At 44.7% G+C, this 20,688-nt stretch overlaps 1 protein-coding gene across 1 annotated transcript in view; it reads right to left on the bottom strand.

Moving 5' to 3' along the window:
• Positions 1–20,688, bottom strand: part of LOC136624525 (zinc finger protein 665-like) — a 56,509-nt gene that overhangs the window by 26,533 nt on the left and 9,288 nt on the right. Inside the window, exon 7 of the mRNA XM_066598509.1 lies at positions 9,758–11,047. Coding sequence (XP_066454606.1) covers positions 9,758–11,047 — 1,290 coding nt within the window. The remainder of the gene's footprint in view (positions 1–9,757; positions 11,048–20,688) is intronic.

The following is a 20,688-nucleotide window of genomic DNA, read 5'->3' as shown; positions in this document are numbered from 1 at the left end:
ATTCCAAGGGGATAGTGGCCATTCCTTACTTGGAAAACATCATGGTTAAAGCTCCAACTCGGTCAGACGATTTGCAGAGTTTGCGCATCATATTGGATATGTTGACCAGATTCGGGTGGGTCATCAACCAATAGAAATCGCCTCTGGTAAAGTCCCAGCGCATGGAGTTTCTGGGGATGTCCTTTGATACCCTGCAGGGCCAGGTCTCACTCCAGGTGGCAAAGCACCAGCATCTATTGGTACAGGTGCGCTCCCTCTACACCAGGTGTCGGGTAACAATTTGGCATGGTATGAGAGTTTTGAGTCTGATGGTCTCCATGTTCGAGGCAATCCCGTTTGCCCAGTTTCACTCTCGCCCCCTACAGTAGGCTCTACTGGCTAGGTGGGACAGGTCGATGGGCGACCTCGATCGGGAAATATTAGTTCCAACGGGAGCGCAGCACTTACTTCAGTGGTGGTTGGACTCGCAGCGGTTTCAGCAGGGACGGTCGTTCCTGCCCCCATGGTGGCTGATTATCACCATGGACGCAAGCCTGACTGGTTGAGGTGGAAACTTTTAAGGCCTGTTAGCACAGGGGGTCTGGTCTGGCCAGGAGTCTCTCCTTCCGATCAATGTTTTGGAGGTCCGGGCCATCCTTCGAGCACTGCAGTTTTTTGAGCCACAGCTGGCAGCTGTTCGGTCCGGGTTCAGTCAGACAATGCAACTGCGGTTGCACACATAAATCACCAGGGCAGAACCCACAGCAGGCAGAATTTGGCAGAGGTGGAGAAGGTCCTGTTTTGGGCAGAGACCCATCTCCAGGCCTTGTCGGCGACCTTCATTCCAGAAGTGGAGAATTGGGTTGCCAACTTTCTAGGCAGAGAGTCAGTATACCCGGGAGAGTGGGAGCTTCACCACAAGAATTTTTGGGCATTATGTCTCAGAAGAAGCCAGTTGGATATTGATCTGATGGCATCCCATTTCAACCGGAGGCTCCCAGTCTTCATGGCCAGATCGAGGGGTCCCAGGGCTCAGGCAGTGGTTGCATTGACGGCTCCATGGATGGGATTTCGTTTTCCCTACATGTTTACCCCAGTCCCTCTCATCCCTCGGCTTCTCAGGAGGGAAGGGCTCCCGGCAGTGCTGGTAGCCCCAGATTCGCCTCGATGGGCATGGTTTGCGGAGCTCGTTGACCTCCTAGAAGATGCTCCAAGGTGCCTCCCCCTGCGAGAAGATCTTCTCTTGCAGGGTCCCCTCTGCCACCCGAGTTTGTCCACACTACAGTTAACAGCGTGGCTGTTGAGACCACGGTAATCCAGACTATGATTAAGGCTAGAAAGCCTTCCTCATCGAGGGTGTATCACTGTGTTTGGCAAGGGTTCATCCTGTGGTGTGAAGAGAGGAGGTTTCACCCCATGCATTTTTCACTGGTCCGTCTTTTGTCATTCCTTTAGGATGGACTGGAGATGGGGCTTGGTTTTAGCTCCCTCAAGGGGCAGGTTTCTGCCTTGTCTATCCTCTTCCAGCATCCTTTGGCGTCCAGGTCTGTTGTGTGCACCTTCCTGCAGAGGGTCGCACATGCTGCTCCCCCAATCCATTCACTGGTTCCGCCAAGGGATCTGAATTTGGTTCTGGATGCCCATCAGGCTCATCCTTTTGAGCCTTTAGGTGGCGTGCCATGGCATCTATTGATCTGGAAGGTAGCTTTTCTGGTGGCAGTCACTTCCATCTGTAGGGTCTCTGAGATCGCAACGTTATCAGCAAGGCAGCCATTCACGGTATCTCACCAGGACAAGGTGGTCCTGTGTCCAGTACCTTCTTTTCTTCCCAAGGTGTTATCGGCTTTCCATATCAATGAGGATATCATGCTGCCTTCCTTCTTCCTGGCGGCAGTACACCCAAGGGAGCAGGCTCTGCACATATTGGACCTGGTTCGAGCTCTGAGAATCTGCTTGGAGTAAACAGCTCCTTTTCGGCACTCTGACTCCCTGTTCATAATCCCTGGAGGCCCATGGCTCAGTCTTGCCACTTCCAAGGTGACCATCTCTCGCTCAAATCGTTCGGTAGTAATAAAGGCCTACTGGGCCAAGGGGAAGCCCCCGCCATTTTGGGTGATGGTGCACTCGATTAGGGCGGTGGGGGCCATATGGCTATATCCCAGGGTTTTGCTGTGTTCCCCGATGACTAGATGAGAAAGAAAATTTACGGTGAATACATAAAAATCTCCCTCTTGTGCATATGTCAAAAAGAAAAGTCAAAGATGCTATAGGATGTATACAGGATTAAAATGATTTAGTTAAACATGATGAATTTTAAATTCCTATTTTGTATCTGTTTTCTCTCAAAAAGTAAATGTAACATCAAGTGATCCGTGTTATTGAAGGAATACAAAAATGCAGGCTATCTATAAGCAGACATTAGAGATGAGGGGAAACTTAGCTAACTTTCATGAATTCAAGTCTTCACATCCAGATGTATTACATTCTGGGGTACTGAAGGAAGCAGCAAAGGTAATTGTTTAACCACTCATTGAAAATTCCTGTAGATCAGGAGAACTCCCAGAAGATTGGAGAAGGGCAAATGTTATCCCATCTTCAAAAAAGGGAAGGAGGTAGACCCAAGAAACTACAGGCCTGTGAGCCTGACATCTATACTGGGAGAGATCTTTGAACAAATGATTAAATAGCATGTATGCAAGTACTTGGATAAGAATTGAGTGATTAACCAGAGCAAGCATGGGTTTGTTGCAAACAAGTCATTCCAGATTAACCTAATTTCCTTCTATGGCAGAATCACCAACTGGGTTGATCAGGGAGATGCTGTAGATATAGTATATCTTGATTTTTAAATAAGCATTTGACAAAGCATCTTATACCATTCTTACTGAAAAATTGACCACCTATGGGATCGACAGGGCAAACATTAGGTGGATTGACTTCTGGCTAAGTGACCGTACTCAAAGAGAGGTAATAAATCATTGCACATCCAATTGGAATAACGTTTCAAGTGGGTTACTACAAGGTTCCGGCCTGGGCCTAGTGTTGTTCAACATTTTTATAAATTATTTAGAGGAGGAAATTGAGGAAAGACTGATCAAGTTTGCCGATGAAACAAAGCTAGGAGGGATAGCTAACACTGGAGAAGTTAGGGTAACACTGGAGAAGTGAGTGACAGGATTCAAAAAGATCTGGACAAGCTTGAACAGTGGGCGATGACTAACAGAATGGTATTTAACAAGGAGAAATGCAAAATACTACATCTGCGCAAGAAAAATGAAAAAGCGCATATTTAATGGGAGGATTTGTGCTAAGCAGCACATGTGAAAAAGACTTAGGTATATAAATAGATCATGGACTGAACATGAGTCAACAGTGTGATGTAGTAGTAAAAAAGGCAAACACAATTCTGGGATATATTAAGAGAGGCATATAGTCTAGATCACTAGCAAAATGTTCGCTACAGGTGAAATTTCTGACCAGGTATATAACAGTATCTATTTGGTGGTACCGTGGGGGCAGGTGCACCGTATTTATTTTCATAAGTGAACGTGCAATTGTAAATAAATTTTTGTAACTTACACTTTGCTGGATCAATCTTAGTGTTTCCAGAGAATGCTTTTAATTGTTTGGCATTCCTGGACACTGGTGATAGCACTGAATTCTAAACACTGTGAGACAGTGACTGACAAAGTGCTGGAGGGTGGATACGTGCCACCGAGCGGCCTGGGCTCGGTGGAGGAAGCCAGCATTTCTGTGTCGGTAACGCTATGTTACTGACACGTTGTAGTGTTGTAAGTGGCTCCAAGCCGCATAGTTCGGGCCGGCTTTTCCTGGAGTGGTCAAAGCGAAGAGTGGGATGGCCACTCCCACGTACCAGGTGAGGCTGGTACCAGGCCTTATAAAGCCTGGGCCTGCAGGTTAGAGAGAGCATCTGGCAGAGAGCATCTGGCTGAGAGCCAGAGAGAGAGAGCGCGTCTGGCTGAGAGCCAGAGAGAGGGCTCTGTGGAGCAAGGAGCCTGGCTAGCCCAGCGTGTGGGCTGAGAGAGCCAAAAGGCGAGGTTGACAGGGTGACGCCCCTAACCTCAACACCCAGGAGGGTGTGGTGAGACCTCCACAGGTCTGAGGACCGGACTGGCTGTGTGCAGCAAGCAAGAAGTATTCTGACAGTGAGTAGTCAGGAACAAGCATATGTATAGTGAGTGCTCAGATGAGCAGGTGTTTATTTCCGTTTTGGTTTTGTTTCTGCTGCAATAAACCCAGGCAAAGCCTGGACTAAAGAACGTTGTTGCCCGGTGTCACTGTCTCTGGCCGCGGATGCCCACGCTGCTACTGCCCCTAAACGCTAATCCCTCACAACACTTTGAGCACTGGATTTTATTTTGTTTTCTACATTCCTATACAGCTGTAATGGAGGAGATCACAGCTCATTCTCCTGACCTTACACTTATGGGCTGTAGCTTATTTAGGAAGCACCCACTAGGATACACCAGGCGCAGAGCACTGCTCTGACCCCTTTGTAGTGACCGACGCTTGTAATTGCAGTTGTTGTTGGATGTCTGCTCGCAAGTCTTGTTTGCAATTCATCTGGTCATGGTCGTTGGAACTGTGTCAAGTCCTCCTGGAGTTAGCTGCTCATCTTTTAGTTAAGTTGTGGTTTATCTCCCTCTCTCTTGGTTATTCATACTGCAGTTTGGTCTTCTCGCTTATCACGTATTAGGACCATCTAGCAGGCTGAGAGGGGTGCAGCAGGTTTGCACTTGTCAGAGCGGTCAATCTGCTTTTAGGTAGGGACCTTTCACAGCTTTCCCAACCTCTAGTGTAGTTCCACCAAGTTCAAGACTGGGGATGGTATGTTCAGGCTTAGGGGCCAATTTAGCTTTTCCAAACATAAACCCGACATGAAACAGCTGCTATGGTATCAGTAGACATGTCTGAGAATATGTAAATTTCTCTTCTTCTATGAAAGAATCACAGCTGAAGCCTGTAAGTGGCTGAGCTGTCACGTATACAATGTATGGCACATGGCTGCCTGCTGCTTCTTCTGGGTTCTGTCATTTGAAAAAAAAAAATTTAAGCCCATACACGTTCTTCTGAGATAGTCAATCTCTAGTACCAACTACGCCCTGAGGTATGTCTAATCAGCTCTTCTTGATGAGCAGAGGCAACATCATACCAATATATGGCTACATGAGAAACTTAGCTAGCAGGCAAAAGTATGGAAATGAGATGGATGGCTAGTAGAATCCATGGTCCGTCTTAATGATGTATTATATTTGATTTTTTTTCATCTCCTATGAAATTATTTTTTCAAAAACAGAAATTCTTGGTGTAATTCTTTCCCCACTAGTTATACCACCATCACCATCATCACCAGCTCTCCCTCACCTCCGGAGGTTCTGAGTAATTTACTAAAGTGTAACTACTCTTATATTAGCCATAGTGCTCTCATTCCAGACAATCAAATAGCATTATTGGAGCACCTTCAAGATGTTGGTTTATTTTGCTGTGGCCCATTCAAACATAACGAGTATCGCTCAAAATTCGTTCAAAGAACGAATTTCAGCAATAGTTGTTCCATGTAAATGCCAAAAAATAGCTGTTATGGTTCAAGTTGCCTACAGGGACTTAAAAATGTAAAAATAAAATAAAAATTGTGAAAAAAATGACCCCCCCCCCCCCGAAAACTCTTATTTGCTCACTTTCCCCTATTTGTACAAAAAGAATAAAAAATGTACAAATCCCACATATTTGGTATGATCGTATCCATAACAACCTGTACAATAAATTGAGCACACTATTGTGGACAAGTGGAAAACTTATGGCTTTTGTGCATTTTGCCTCCCCCCCAAAATGCAATAGTAATCACTTCACATTTCCGTCATTGTAGCACAGATCTGTGTTTTTTTTTTGTCCTTGCATTCTTTCCTGGGATTTAATTTACATATACTGGTTCCTGGATCAATTAAAGCCACATTTACGCGTAACGATCATCGCTCAAACAAGGTCTTTTGAGTAATAATCGTTGCTTGTCAATGCTGCCATCTAGAGATGAGCAAACCTACTCGGCCACGCCCCTTTTTCGCCCGAGCACTGCGATTTTCGAGTACTTCCGTACTCGGGCGAAAAGGTTCGGGGGCGCCGTGGGTGAGTGCGGGGTTGCAGCGGGGTGTGGGGGAGGGAGAGAGAGAGGGCTCCCCCCTGTTCCCCGCTGCTACCCCCCACACCGCCACGCCCCCCCGAATCTTTTCACCCGAGTACTGAAGTACTCGAAAATCGCGGTGCTCGATCGAGTAAATACTCGAAAAGAGTAGATTCCCTCATCTCTACTGCCATCGTTTGCTTTTCAGCCAAATGATGATTTTTAGTTGCACTTAAAATCTATCATTTGGCCGGAGAGCTGATAGCAGGGACCGCACACTGTGTTTCTCCATGGGAGTGCAGATAGCATTGTATTCAGCTGCAGTCCCATGGGAGAACAAAGGAGCTTCATGCAGATAAGAGACCCCCTGCTGTTATCTGTATACAGTGCATGGAGGCTCATTTACATGCAAATGAAGCTAATAAGCTACTAATAGGCATTAGTGCCCATTAGCAGCTTATGCAAAATGATCGCTCAAACTGTCAATCACCCTATCTTTTAAACAAATTTTGAACGATCATCTTTGCATGTAAATGGGGCTTTAGTTGATTCTGGTGTTTTACCAGGTCTGCTGCTTTCCACTGTGCAGTGGATAACAAATTAACTTTATTTGTCTGATTGAACTATTGAGCGCTTTGTTTATATTCTTGTGTGATACTACATCTACCAAAGTGCTGTTCTTTTGTGTTTTTCTTATGGCTTACAATAGTGATCATAGGCAATGGCTAATCGGGACACCAGTATCTGGCGTCCTGTTGCCATGGAAACCCGCACTATCCACAGGACATAAGTTTACATCCTGTTGCGTTAAGTACCCCCCAGTCAGGACGTAAATTTATGTTAATGTACCCCAATGTATTTCCAGAGAATAGGTAATTTGCAAATGGAAAAATTAGATTTTTGAATAAGGCAAAGCTTAAAATTTACTGTTTAACCCTTTCCAATCCACTGTCTGACGTCTGAAGACATTCTGATTGAAGGCTGTACAGCTCCGATGTCGGAAGACGTCTGGCAGGGTATTTTTACTGTATATAACTGGCCACTCTATTGTCGGGGGTCTCTCCAGCATGTCTCATCCAGCAGTACTGGCTCTAGCCAGCAGAGGGCGCCATTGTATAATGGCAGAAAGAGAGAACCCCCTAGGAAACCCTGAATCCAAAATTGGATTGCAAGGGGTTAACTCCCTTGACAACTTTGATATGGAGGGAACAACACATTGAAAATATGGATTTCAGGCTACCCTTGCGTGCAAATATCTTTATTACTTTGGATGTAACAAATAGCTTTTGATGAAACCAAGCCTATAATATGACTCGATAAAGCAGCTACAAGATAATAAAGCCTGAAAGTCAGAACAGCAGTCCCATAATAAAAAAGCATGAAAATAGGAACAGCATTTCTCAAGTTAAATGCAAGCAGACAAACAGATGCTTCATACAGATTACTAACAGGTTTTCAGATGCATTTAAGTATACTAATGTGAGTTATTCTACGCACATGGTTGATATTTAGATGTGTTATCTGCTTCTTATTCGCTATTTGAACAACAGACAATTGCATTTATGTTTCCTTAATTGCATACATTTCTTAATCATCATTAAGTGCCTCAAATTGCTTTTTATTTCACTTGTATAACATATGACTGCTTTAACATTAAGGCTGGGTTCACACTGGGCGGATTTGCTGCGGAAATTCCGTGCGGAATTTCACCGCGGCAAGTCCGCATGCGGCTGCTAATCCCGGGATTAGCCAGCCATGTGGACGAGATTTCTCAGAAATCTCGTCCACACGGGACGGCAAATCCGCTGCGGCTAAGCCGGCATAAGCCGCTGCTGCGGCGCGGATTTGCCAGCCGCAGCATGTTCTTTTTTTTCCGCTGCGGCCGCGCTCTCCTCTATGGGAGCGCCGGCCGCAGTGGAAGAGCGAGCGGCCGGGCCGCATTAAAGCCACCACGGGTTTTGCAGCGGCGGTTCTCCCGGCGGAAATCTCACGTTTTTTCGCTGCAGCCAAACCGAGGGATTTCCGCCGAGAATCCGCCCTGTGAGAACCCAGCCTAACTGTTGGACTTTTTCTTGTAGTATTTGTCAATCCATTTTCTAAATCCACTACTTCCCTGATGAGATATTTGATGCTTAAGCTGATATGACTTGTAGATAAAACATTCCACATTCAGAGCATGAATATGACTTTGCCCTTGTGCCAATTTTTTAATGGTCAACAAGATTTGATTTCTGAGTACATTTACCTCATTCGGAAAATTCATGTGAATTTTCTGATGTTTAACAAGATCTCATTGAATCCCAAAAACCTCTCAAATTCTGAATATTAAAATGGCTTCTCATTTCTGTGAATTCTCTAATGTGTAACAAGCTGTCATTTTCAGTGAAACACTTCCCACATTCTGAACTTGAATACCACCTCTCTCCACGTGAATACTTTGATGTGAAACAAGATCTAATTTATTCAATAAGAATGTAATAAAAGTATTATTCACACCTCCATATGGAGCTGGCGATAAAAGATGGAGGCAATTTTTTTGCAAACTAACGAATCCATATGTCTTACTGCTCAATGTAAGATTTGAGGAAAAGCAATGCATCCAAAGGAATCCTCCACTACAAAAACAAACAGGAAACACATACAAGATGCTCCCACCGATGGTTCCACACATGTTCCCCGCCAGTCCTGTAGCTGTTTCCACAATACGTGATCCTCAAAGGGCATGCACACTAAATGGACAAAAACGAACACCTGGTTCAATAGCTTTTGAAGAGAGTTTAATATAAACATAGTGATTACATTCTTCCGGTGTTCCCGAAAAAAGATGTTGGCGAAACCTAGGATCGGGCATTGTCAGCAACATATCAATTGCTGCCATTTGAGGATTGCTTATTGTCGAATAAAAACAGCTACACCACTGGTGGAGAACATTTGTGGAACCATCGGTAGTGCATCCTGCTTTATATATATATATATATATATATATATATATATATATATGTATGTATATATATATGTATATATATATAGAGGAGGATTCCTTTGGATGCATTGCTTTCCCTCACAATCTTATGTGGAGCGGTGAGACATATGGATTTGATATTATGCAGAAGATCTAATTTCTGGTTAAGGCTGGCTGCACACAACTGGATTTGCATTGCAGAATCTGCACCGAGGGTCTGCCTCCGGGTTCTGCAGAAAATACTTTCCATAGCATGCTATGGAAAAGTGCTTTTTCCTGCACACAAGCAGAAATCAATTGCGATTTTACGCTTGCAGAGAAAAAATGGTAGCATGGTCAATTTTTGAGCGGTTTCCATGCAGATGGCTTCAATTGAAATGACCCTTCTGCAATTGACATTGACAAAAGCCAAAAGCAGGAGTTTAAAAAAAAAAAAAAAGATCTGTTCTGCGCATATCCGACAGCAAGCTGGGGGGCCATCCACAGTACAGAAGAAGAAACAAAATGACAGGTATGGAACCACCAGGTTGGATTCCACTGCGGCCTCCTACATGCTGAATCTGACCCGTTTGTGTGCAGCCGGGCCAAAGAAACATTCTCATATTCTTAACATGAAAAAGACTGCTCCATGGTGTGATAACTCTGATGTTTAACAAGATTTGATTTCTGATTAAAACCTTTTCCACATTCTGAACACGAAAATGGCTTCTCCCCAGTGTGAATTCTCCGATGTGCAACAAGATGTGATTTCTGGTTAAAACATTTCCCACATTCTGAACATGAATATGGCTTCTCCCCTGTGTGAATTCTCTGATGTCTAACAAGAACTGATTTTTCAGTAAAACATTTCCCACATTCAGAACATAAATATGGTTTTTCCCCTCTGTGAATTCTCTCATGTTTAACAATAACCGATTTATCGGTAAAACATTTCCCACATTCTGAACATGAAAATGGCTTTTCCCCTGTGTGAATTCTCTGATGTGTAATAAGATTAGCTTTCCGAGGAAAACATTTCCCACATTCTGAACACGAAAACTTCCTCTCCTCCCTGTGAATTCTCTCATGTTTAACAAGATGTGATTTATGGCTAAAAACTTTTCCACATTCTGAACATGAACAAGGCCTCTCTCCTGTGTGAACTCTCTGATGTCTAATAAGAATTAACTTATCTGTAAACCGTTTCCCACATTCAAAACATGAATACTGCTTCTCCCCTGTGTGAATTCTCTCATGTTTAGCGAGAGCTGATTTATCTGTAAAGCATTTTCCACATTCAGAACATGAATATAGTCTCTCCCCAGTGTGAATTTTCTCATGTTTAGCGAGAGCTGATTTATCTGTAAAGCATTTTCCACATTCAGAACATGAATATAGTCTCTCCCCAGTGTGAATTTTCTCATGTTTAGCGAGAGCTGATTTATCTGTAAAGCATTTTCCACATTCAGAACATGAATATAGCCTCTCCCCTGTGTGAATTCTCTGATGTGTAACAAAATCAGATTTCTGAGTAAGTCGTTTCCCACCTTCGGAACATAAAAATAACTTCTCCCATGTGTGAGTTTTTTGGTGGTCAACAAGATTTCCTTTTTGACCAAAGCATTTCCCACATTCTGAACATGAAAATAATTTCTTCCCTGTGTGACATCTCTGGTATGTAAGAGGATCTAATTTCTGGTTACAACTGTTCCTACTTTCTGAACATGGTCTCTCCCCCGTGTAAAGTGTTTCATGTTCAACATCCCATCTGTAAATTTTATTTTGCTTATCAGTCTGTGATGATTCTGTAGATGATGACGATGATGATGACAGAGCTTTGCTTTGAAGGACTGTGGGTATATCTGGGACAATGGCAGGCTCTTCATATGTATCTTGCATGAGGCCATGATCCTCCACTTCAATATCTGAAGATATGTTAATATTTGAAGATATCAGTTGCCCCTCTGATCTTCTGTTGCTGTCATCTGCTGAGAATGAAACTGATAGTTTTGAATAACATAACCTTAAATGAGCACTATAGGGAAACTTTTTATTGTTTGCTCCTCTGTGAGGGCTCGGTCACACGGGCGTTTTTTGGTCCGATCTGCAGATGCACTTGCGATCTGCAGATATATAGACCCAATGCATCCCAATAGGAGCAGGCACATGTCCGTTTTTTATGCGGATGTGCGATAAATTATAGGACACAGCGATTCGCAGAACGCGCCTATCTGCGTTCTGCGAATCGCTGTGCTCTATATATGCGTTCAATGGGGCCGGCGGCAGCAGCGCCGACCCCATTGAGAACATATACTAAAGATCGTTCGCCCATTGAATTCAATGGAGCCGGCAATACAGCCGGATCCATTGAAAGCAATGGGCTGCCGGCACGCCCTGTATGAATTTTCGGGGAAGGGCTTAAAATATAAGCCATTCCCTGAAAAGCATCCTGCAAATGTGTAAAAAAAAAAATGTATACTCATCTTTTTTCTGCAGCCGGAGTTCAGCCGCGTCCGGCCGGCAGTTTTCCTGAACTGCTCTCTGTAGTATTCAGCAGGCAGGGATTTAAAATCCCCGCCTGCTGAATGGGCTGCCTCTGATTGGTCACAGCCCTCACCAATCAGAGGCAGCTCTGACTCACCCATTCATGAATTCATGAATGGGTGAGTGAGTGCTGCCTCTAATTGGCTGAGCGCAGGGACCAATCAGAGGCAGCTCTCAGCTATTGAATGACAGCTGAGAGCTGCCTCTGATTGGTCCCTATTGAATGACAGCTGAGAGCTGCCTCTGATTGGTCCCTGCGGTGAGTATACATTTTATTTTATTTTTTTTTACACATTTGCAGGATGCTTTTCAGGGAAGGGCTTATATTTTAAGCCCTTCCCCGAAAATTCATACAGCGCTTGCCCGCAGCCCATTGCTTTCAATGGAGCCGGCTGTATTGCCGGCTCTATTGAATTCAATGGGCTGGGCGAACATCATTCTTCTCTGCCACAGCTGTGGCAGAGGATAGTGGACAGCGCTCCTTTGATCGGGCCCTTTCGCTGAAAACGCTGCTAGGTGCAGATTTTTCAGCGCATCGTTGGCCCCGGTCACGCGATTTGCGGATGTGCATCCGTTATGCGATCCGCAAATCGCGGGAAAAAACGCCCGTGTGACTTAGGCCTGACTGTGGGAACCCTACAACAGACAGGAAGTCACTTTCTCTATTAATTAATATTAGACTCATATTGCGGCTTTCATAAGAACGAAAAGAGAAAATGACTTCAGGCCCACATAGCAGATGTTGTAGAATTCATTACAGTGCGGGGTAAGGGGTACCGGAACGGAGCAGCTATGTTATGGAAAAATACAAAACCGGTAAGTATTCTAACTGTAATACTATGCATTTCAGGCCAATTGCAGACAGAGGAAACAAGTTCCCCAGATTGCTATTTTAATTGCATCAATATAACATTTTAATATTTCAATATAAAACAAATTTCCATACAAATTTCAATGTAGCAAAATTCAATTAATTCAGGCAGAGGTGGCAAAACTGATACCAATTTAATGATAGACATTAGAGCAATGACTAGTAGATCATGATGTTAGGCTACTAGGCTGTTCTCAAGTGTACCTCTCTCTACTGTTTTCTAGTTAAAGGGGATGTCCAGTTACCGGACAGCATTCCTTTAATAGGGCTGACTGTACTAAAATAATAAACTGAGGTGTACTTAGCCCTCTGGCGCTACTGGGAACCAAAACTGCAGCTGTTTCTGTAGTCCCGGTGTTTGTTGTGACAGCTGCCATCACCGTTCTCCTGACATCGCATTGACTCTTTCCTAGCCTCACTGAGTGAGCAGGCGCATGCGCTGTGAACCTTTCGCGGTTGGCGCATGATCGTGATATCAGTCCAGCCTGGAAAAAGTCACAGCGCATGCACCTGCGGACCTGGAGACATGATGAAACACTGAGTAGGAGCAGTTTTTACGTCAATGGGGAGTGAGAGAGTCATATAGTGAGCAGAGCAGGAACGCCCATCAGACGGTGTACCTCTAATTTGCATTTAGTGCTTGGCATAAATATCGGGCTATGTCTGGACAGCAGAGACGCAGTGTAACACAAGAAAGGTAATATTATGTTCTTCATTTCATCGAACATCTGAATGTATATTTAGTTGGTAGCCCAAAAAGTATGCGACAAGACTTCATTTAAATGAAGAGAAGCACTGAAGGGATTTTGACCTGCTTGGTTATGGATTTATTCGCTATGGATGTGGTCTCCGCTGTGTGAGAATGACTTGCGATCCCTTTCAGCTTTTTGGCTGGGAACGGTTTTGTCACATTTATTTTATTCGCACTGACCCCTCCCCATTTTGGGAGAAAAAAGGTGCGTCTTATAAGGTGAAAAATACGGTACATGTCTCTATAAACATGACATGCTTATCTCCTTCCTTTTTTTCATGCATTATTTGTTTTTGTTTGGGGACTCGTCTCTTCTATAATGTAATATTTTATTATTCTATTTCATACAATTAAAAAGTTTTTTTATTGAGGCTTTTGCGTGCTGCCCTCTTATTTTTGTCTATTCTGTTATCTGGGTCTACATCTCCATGTTCTGCATTCTGTTACCTGGGTCTATGTCTCCATGTTCTGCATTCTGTTATCTGGGTCTACATCTCCATGTTCTGCATTCTGTTATCTGGGCCTACGTCTCCATGTTCTGCACTCTGTTACCTGGGTCTACGTCTCCATGTTCTGCACTCTGTTAACTGGGTCTATGTCTCCATGTTTTGCACTCTGTTACCTGGGTCTACGTCGCCATGTTCTGCACTCTGTTACCTGGGTCTACGTCGCCATGTTCTGCACTCTGTTACCTGGGTCTACGTCGCCATGTTCTGCACTCTGTTACCTGGGTCTACGTCTCCAGGTTCTGCATTCTGTTACCTGGGTCTACGTCTCCAGGTTCTGTATTCTGTTACCTGGGTCTACGTCTCCAGGTTCTGTATTCTGTTACCTGGATCTACGTCTCCAGGTTCTGTATTGTTATCTGGGTCTACATCTCCATGTTCTGCATTCTGTTACCTGGGTCTAAGTCTCCATGTTTTGAATTTTGTTATTTGGTTCTATGCCTCCATGCTCTGTATTTTGTTATTTGGATCTACATCTCCATATTCTGCACTCTGTTACCTGGGTCTACGTCTCCATGTTCTGCACTCTGTTACCTGGGTCTACGTCTCCATGTTCTGCACTCTGTTACCTGGGTCTACGTCTCCATGTTCTGTATTCTGTTACCTGGGTCTACGTCGCCATGTTCTGCACTCTGTTACCTGGGTCTACGTCGCCATGTTCTGCACTCTGTTACCTGGGTCTACGTCTCCAGGTTCTGCATTCTGTTACCTGGGTCTACGTCTCCAGGTTCTGTATTCTGTTACCTGGGTCTACGTCTCCAGGTTCTGTATTCTGTTACCTGGATCTACGTCTCCAGGTTCTGTATTGTTATCTGGGTCTACATCTCCATGTTCTGCATTCTGTTACCTGGGTCTAAGTCTCCATGTTTTGAATTTTGTTATTTGGTTCTATGCCTCCATGCTCTGTATTTTGTTATTTGGATCTACATCTCCATATTCTGCACTCTGTTACCTGGGTCTACGTCTCCATGTTCTGCACTCTGTTACCTGGGTCTACGTCTCCATGTTCTGCACTCTGTTACCTGGGTCTACGTCTCCATGTTCTGTATTCTGTTACTTGGGTCTACGTCTCCATGTTCTGTATTTTGTTATTTGGATCTACGTCTCCATGTTCTGTATTCTGTTACTTGGGTCTACGTCTCCATGTTCTGTATTTTGTTATTTGGATCTACGTCTCCATGTTCTGTATTCTGTTACCTGGGTCTAAGTCTCCATGTTTTGTATTTTGTTATTTAGTTCTATGCCTCCATGTTCTGTATTTTGTTATTTGGATCTACGTCTCCATGTTCTGTATTCTGTTATCTGGCTCTACGTATCCATGTTCTGCATACTGATATTTGGATCTACGTCTCCATGTTCTGCATTATGTTATCTGGGTTTATGTCTCCATGTTCTATTATCTGGGTCTACATCTCCATGTGCTGCATTTTGTTATCTGGGTCCATGTCTCCATGTTCTTTATTCTGTTATCTGGCTTTACATATCCATGTTCTGCATACTGTTATTTGGATCAACATCCCATTGTTCTGCATTCTGCTATCTGGGTCTATGTCTCCATGTTCTGCATTCTGTTATCTGGGTCCATGTCTCCATGTTCTGCATTCTGTTATCTAGGTCTATGTTTCCATGTTCTTTATTCTGTTACCTGAGTCTACGTCTCCATGTTCTCTATTCTGTTACCCAGGTCTACGTCGCCACGTTCTGCATTCTGTTACCCGGGTCTACGTCGCCACGTTCTGCATTCTGTTACCCGGGTCTACGTCTCCACCTTCTGCATTCTGTTACCCGGGTCTACGTCTCCACGTTCTGCATTTTGTTATCTCAGTCTACTTAAACCCAGTTATCAGGGGTCCCCCTGAGGAAACTTGTGGCGAAACACGTCAGGTGCAGTTGGTAAGGTGGGCTTTATACATTATGTACTGCTGTTTATATGTATAGATTCAATGCTTTGTATGCTTGATGTGTTATTTTATACGATTAAATGTTTGTTGATATATAATTTTGCATTAATGCATTTTTTGAACATATCAAGTTCATAGAATTAAATATATGTTGTATGCCTTCCTTCCACCTGTCTGCTGCACATTGAAGACTCATCTCTGTTGTATTGTAACATCTTTTTAATTGTAATTAATAAAATATAGAAAAGTTATTGTTACTATGCGGCGGTTGCTGATCCTTCCGGGGCGGCGGTGTGCAGGGTGTGCGAGATCTAGGGCACCTAGGCTGGCGTATCAAGGGTAGTATACCGTAACATAATAACTGGTGCTTAAAATTGCTCTCCAATGGAGACTATGAATACCCTCGCAAGTCAGTTGCAGGATTTAGTGGTGATTATCCAAGACCTGTCCGGTCGTATGATGGCCCAGGAGCAGCGGGAGTTAGTGAATGTTTCTACTGCCCCTTCTATTCCTGAGCCCAAGTGTCTGCTTCCTGAGGTATTTTTAGGGGACAGGAGCAAGTTTTTTGTTTTTCAGCAAGCATGTAGAATGTATTTTTGGATGTGACCCCGCTCCTCTGGCTCAGAATCCCAGAAAGTTGGATTAGGTCCTTACTTCGGGGTCCCCCCCAGACATGGGCCTACTCCTTACCCGAGAGTTCGGCTTGCCTACAGTCAGTTGACTTGTTTTTTCGGGAACTTGGAGGTATTTTTGATGAGCTGGACCGTGTGGGGTTGGCGGTATCTCATCTCATGTCTCTATGTCAGGGGCAGCAGTGGGTAGAGGACTATAGCTCTAAATTTAAACCGTATGCAGGTGAAACCTCTTGGAACAATAGCGCTCTTAAAGATGTGTTTTTGTTGGGTCTTTCTGACGCTGTCAAGGATCTACTCATTTCTCATCCCGCTCGCATGACACTCAATGATGCGATGGAATTGGCGGTTAAGGCTGACAGGAAGCTGATATCTAGAAAAAAAGAATGTCAGGCCCGTAAGGCTAGGAAATCGAGCAGACCCGCTCCCACTTCTCCCATGCCAACTTCTGGGGCCGAGCCCATGGAAGTGGACCGGTTAAGTCACGAAGAACGGTGACGGTTCTGGATGATTCATCGTCTCTGCCTCTATTGTGGGAAAGCCAGACATCGTGTAGCGACCTGTCCTTAGAAGTGTCTACAACATCAGTCTGAACCAGTGGAAAACTTCAGATCCTAGGCGATTTTTGGGAGGATCGCCTAGGATCACAGGTACGCCCTAAGTTGTTGGTGCCTTGTCAGATTGACTTTTGGAATTTCACTTTGTCCAGTCAAGCTTTTATTGATTCGGGTGCTGCCGCCAATTTGATTAGTTTAAGTTTTGTCAGACCTTGGTAATGGAAAGGATGTCCGTTGATGTAGTGCTTGATATGACCTGGTTGGCACTGCCAATCCCCGATTTGATTGGTCCACTCGGGAATTGACACATTGGGGGTCGTCCTGTCATAGTCACTTAGGTACTATATCCATGTGTTCAGCAGATACCATACTTATTCCTAAGTATTTGTCTGATTTTCATGACGTAGTTTCCAAGAAACTGTCTGAGACTTTGCCTCCCCATAGGGAGTGGGACTGTGGTATTGATTTGCTCCCCAGTTCCATCCCTAAGGGAGCCATTTTCAATTTGTCTGGGCGTGAGCACGAAGCCCTCAGGTCCTATATCTCAGACTCTCTGGCCAAACGACATATCAGGCCATCCAGGTCCCCTGCCGGGGCAGGTCTCTTCTTTGTAGAGAAGAAGGATGGGACATTGAGGCCTTGGTGGATTATCGGGCTTTGAATAAAATTACAGTGAAGAACCAGTGCTCCTTGCCCCTGATTTCTGATTTATTGAATCAGGTGGTAGGGGCCCACTGGTTTCCAAATTGGACTTAAGGGGGGCTTACAATTTAATTCGCATCCGAAAGGGAGATGAGTGGAAAACCGCGTTCAACACCTCGTTCGGACATTTTGAATGTCTGGTCATGCCCTTTGGACTTTGGAATGCCCCCGCTGTGTTCCAGGCGTTTATGATCGCAGTCTTCCATGACTTCCTGGGAGTATTTTTGGTCATATATCTCGATGACATTCTGGTGTATTCCCCAGACTGGGATTCACATGTGCGGCACCTGAGGCTGGTTCTGATCCGTTTGCGTGAATACCAACTTTTTGTCAAGTTGGAAAAATGCATTTTTGGTACTAAACAAGTGTCTTTCCTTGGTTATGTAATTTCACCCACGGAGATTTCAATGGAGTCTAATAAAGTGGCAGCAATCTCCCAATGGGTCAGACCAGATAACCTGAAAGCTCTCCAGCGGTTTTTAGGTTTTGCAAATTTTTACCGTAAATTCATTAAGAATTATTTTGTTATTGCTCACCCCCTGACCGATCTTACCAAGAAGGGTGCCGACTTGGTAAGATGGCCGCCAGAGGCTTTTAGTCATCTCAAAAGGTCGTTTATTGCTGCCCCGGTGCTAGTACAGCCTGACGCGTGGCGACCGTTCTTCATTGAGGTCGATGCGTCTGAGGTGGGGGCGGGGGCTGTATTGTCTCAGGAAGTCAGCAGGAGATCTGGGTATAGTCCATGTGCGTTCTTCTCGCGGAAGTTCAGTTCGGCAGAACGTAACTACGACGTGGGTAATCGTGAGTTATTGACGATTAAGTGGTCTCTAGAAGAGTGGCGTCACCATCTTGAGGGGGCAAGGCATCCCATTACCGTGTATACTGATCTTAAAAACTTGGTATATCTCGCCAACGCTAAGAGACTCACAGCTCATCAGGCCAGATGGGCGTTGTTTTTTGCCAGGTTTAACCTTGTCGTTACATCGATTCCAGGGGAGAAGAACGTGAAGGCAGATACCCTCTCATGAAGTTTCAGTTTGCCAGAAAGTAAGGCAGTGGCTCCCGAGAATATCTTGGCACCTGGGGTGGTGGTGGTAGCTGTAGAATCTGATCTCATTCCCCATCTACAAAATTGTCAGCAGGACGCTCCCTCGGGGGTGTCGGAGGGCAGATGGTTTGTGCCAGAGACCTTGCATCTTAAGAGTCATTGAAGAGTCTCACTCATCTGTTCTTGCAGGCCAGGCATGCCTCGGGAGATCCGCAACTTTGTTAAAGTTTAAACTTTGTCTGTCTGTGCACGCAGTAAAAGTCGTTATCGGTGTCCGGAGGGGCCTCTGAGACCATTACCGATGCCTTCTCGTCCATGGTCGCATTTATCGGTAGATTTTATCACCTATCTACCTGAGTTTCAGAAGTTCACCACTATCCTAGTTGTAGTAGACCGTTTCTCAAGAATGGCACATTTCGTGGCGTTAAAGAAGCTACCTTCTGCGAAAGAATTTTCCAAGATTTTTGTAAAAGAAATCATTTGTCTACATATGGTTCCCGAGAACATCGTATCTGATCGTGGTGTTCAGTTTGTTGCGCAATTTTGGCGAGCCTTCTGTAGAAACCTGGGAACGTCACTTTCCTTCTCGTGAGCATTCCACCTGCAAACTAATGGTCAGACTGAGTGGAAGAACCAGGATTTAGTGCAATATTTACGGTTGTTTGCTAGTGAAAAGACTTGTCAGTGGGAAGAATTCCTGCCGTTGGCAGAGTTTGAGCTAAAGAACTGTTCTTCCACTGGGGTATCTCCATTCCTTTGCGTATATGGTCATCCTCGCTTCCGTACAGCTATTTCTGCGCCGTCTGCCTGTCCTGCAGCTGATGTCTCCAAAGATGCGCTGCGGGGGTATGGAAAGAAGTACAGAAGAACCAGGAAGCAACAGGAGCTCGCATGCAGTTGCGTAGTGGGAGGAGTCTGTCAGTATCTGAACCTTACAGGGTGGGACAAAAGGTATATTTGTCTTCTAGAAATCTCAAATTGAAGGTTCCGTCTTTGAAACTGGCGCCACGTTACATGGGTCCCTTTGTCATCACGCGTGTAGTAAACCCGCTTGCTTATGAACTTGATTTGCCAGCCACATGGAGGGTTCATAGGGTTTTTCATAAGTCATTATTGAAATCTTTTGTCCCTTCGTTAAGTGCAGCTGCCATGCATGAGCTCCCTTTTGTTGTGTTCTGTTGGGAGTTGGCTGTCTCCCTCTCTCCGCCCCTGGGCGGAGGTTTTTGTTGAAAGGGTCGGGCAGAGATCTGCAATCACTGCCAGTATTGGTTTCCCTCAGTGTGCTAACTAGTCTGCCTCTGTTGGTCTCCTGCTTCTGTCATCTTGTCTGTTATACTTTGCTATTATACGCCAGGTTTTTACATCTGCCTTAGTTCTGCTTAGTATTGTTCGTGTTGGTTAATTACATCTGCCTTTTCTGTCGGTATTCTACCCTTTCCATCCAGGTACGCCAGCGTCCCTTTTTCGGTCCCTAGTCAGAGTAGGGACTGTCGCCCATTTGCCCGCCTGGGGTTAGCCAGGAGTGGAGGCAAGTAGGCAGGGGGGGTTGTGGCTGAGACCTAGGGCACCTGGGCTGGCGTATCAAGGGTAGTATACCGTAACAGTTATTTTATGGAAGCTTTGCATGCTGGCCTATAAAGCAATCATGTCTTCATCCATATTTAATTAGTATTTTGGCTGAAGAGAGAAATATATATGCTAAAAGAACTGACAGCATACAGCTTAAAAATCTACATAAGGCCTCGGTCAGACAAGCGTGCTTTTTGCACGCGCAAAATGAACAAATTTAAAAGAACCAATGGGTTCTTATAGAAGCATTCAAATTTGCTGAATAGGGGCGTAAAACACCACGCACCTAAGAAAGATAGAACATGCACTATATTCGGAGCGTGATGACCTATAGGAGCAGGAGTTAATGGAAACTCTGCGCGCGGAAAAGCTGCCCCGCTGCTTACAGCAGGTCATTTAAAAGGTGCTTATGGCTGGAAGAACCTTTTAAATGTCCTACTGTGAGCAGCGGGGTATTCCTCCTTCCCCCTGTTGGCGATTCCCCAGAAACGGGGAGCAATAGGGGACTCCTCCCACCTCTCTCTGCAAGAGATTTCCCTATTTCGGGG

Source organism: Eleutherodactylus coqui, chromosome 4 (genome assembly GCF_035609145.1).
Source record: "Eleutherodactylus coqui strain aEleCoq1 chromosome 4, aEleCoq1.hap1, whole genome shotgun sequence".
Taxonomy (NCBI): Eukaryota; Metazoa; Chordata; class Amphibia; order Anura; family Eleutherodactylidae; genus Eleutherodactylus; species Eleutherodactylus coqui.
Note: the sequence above shows the minus strand (reverse complement) of the source record. Positions and strands in the feature narration are given on the sequence as shown.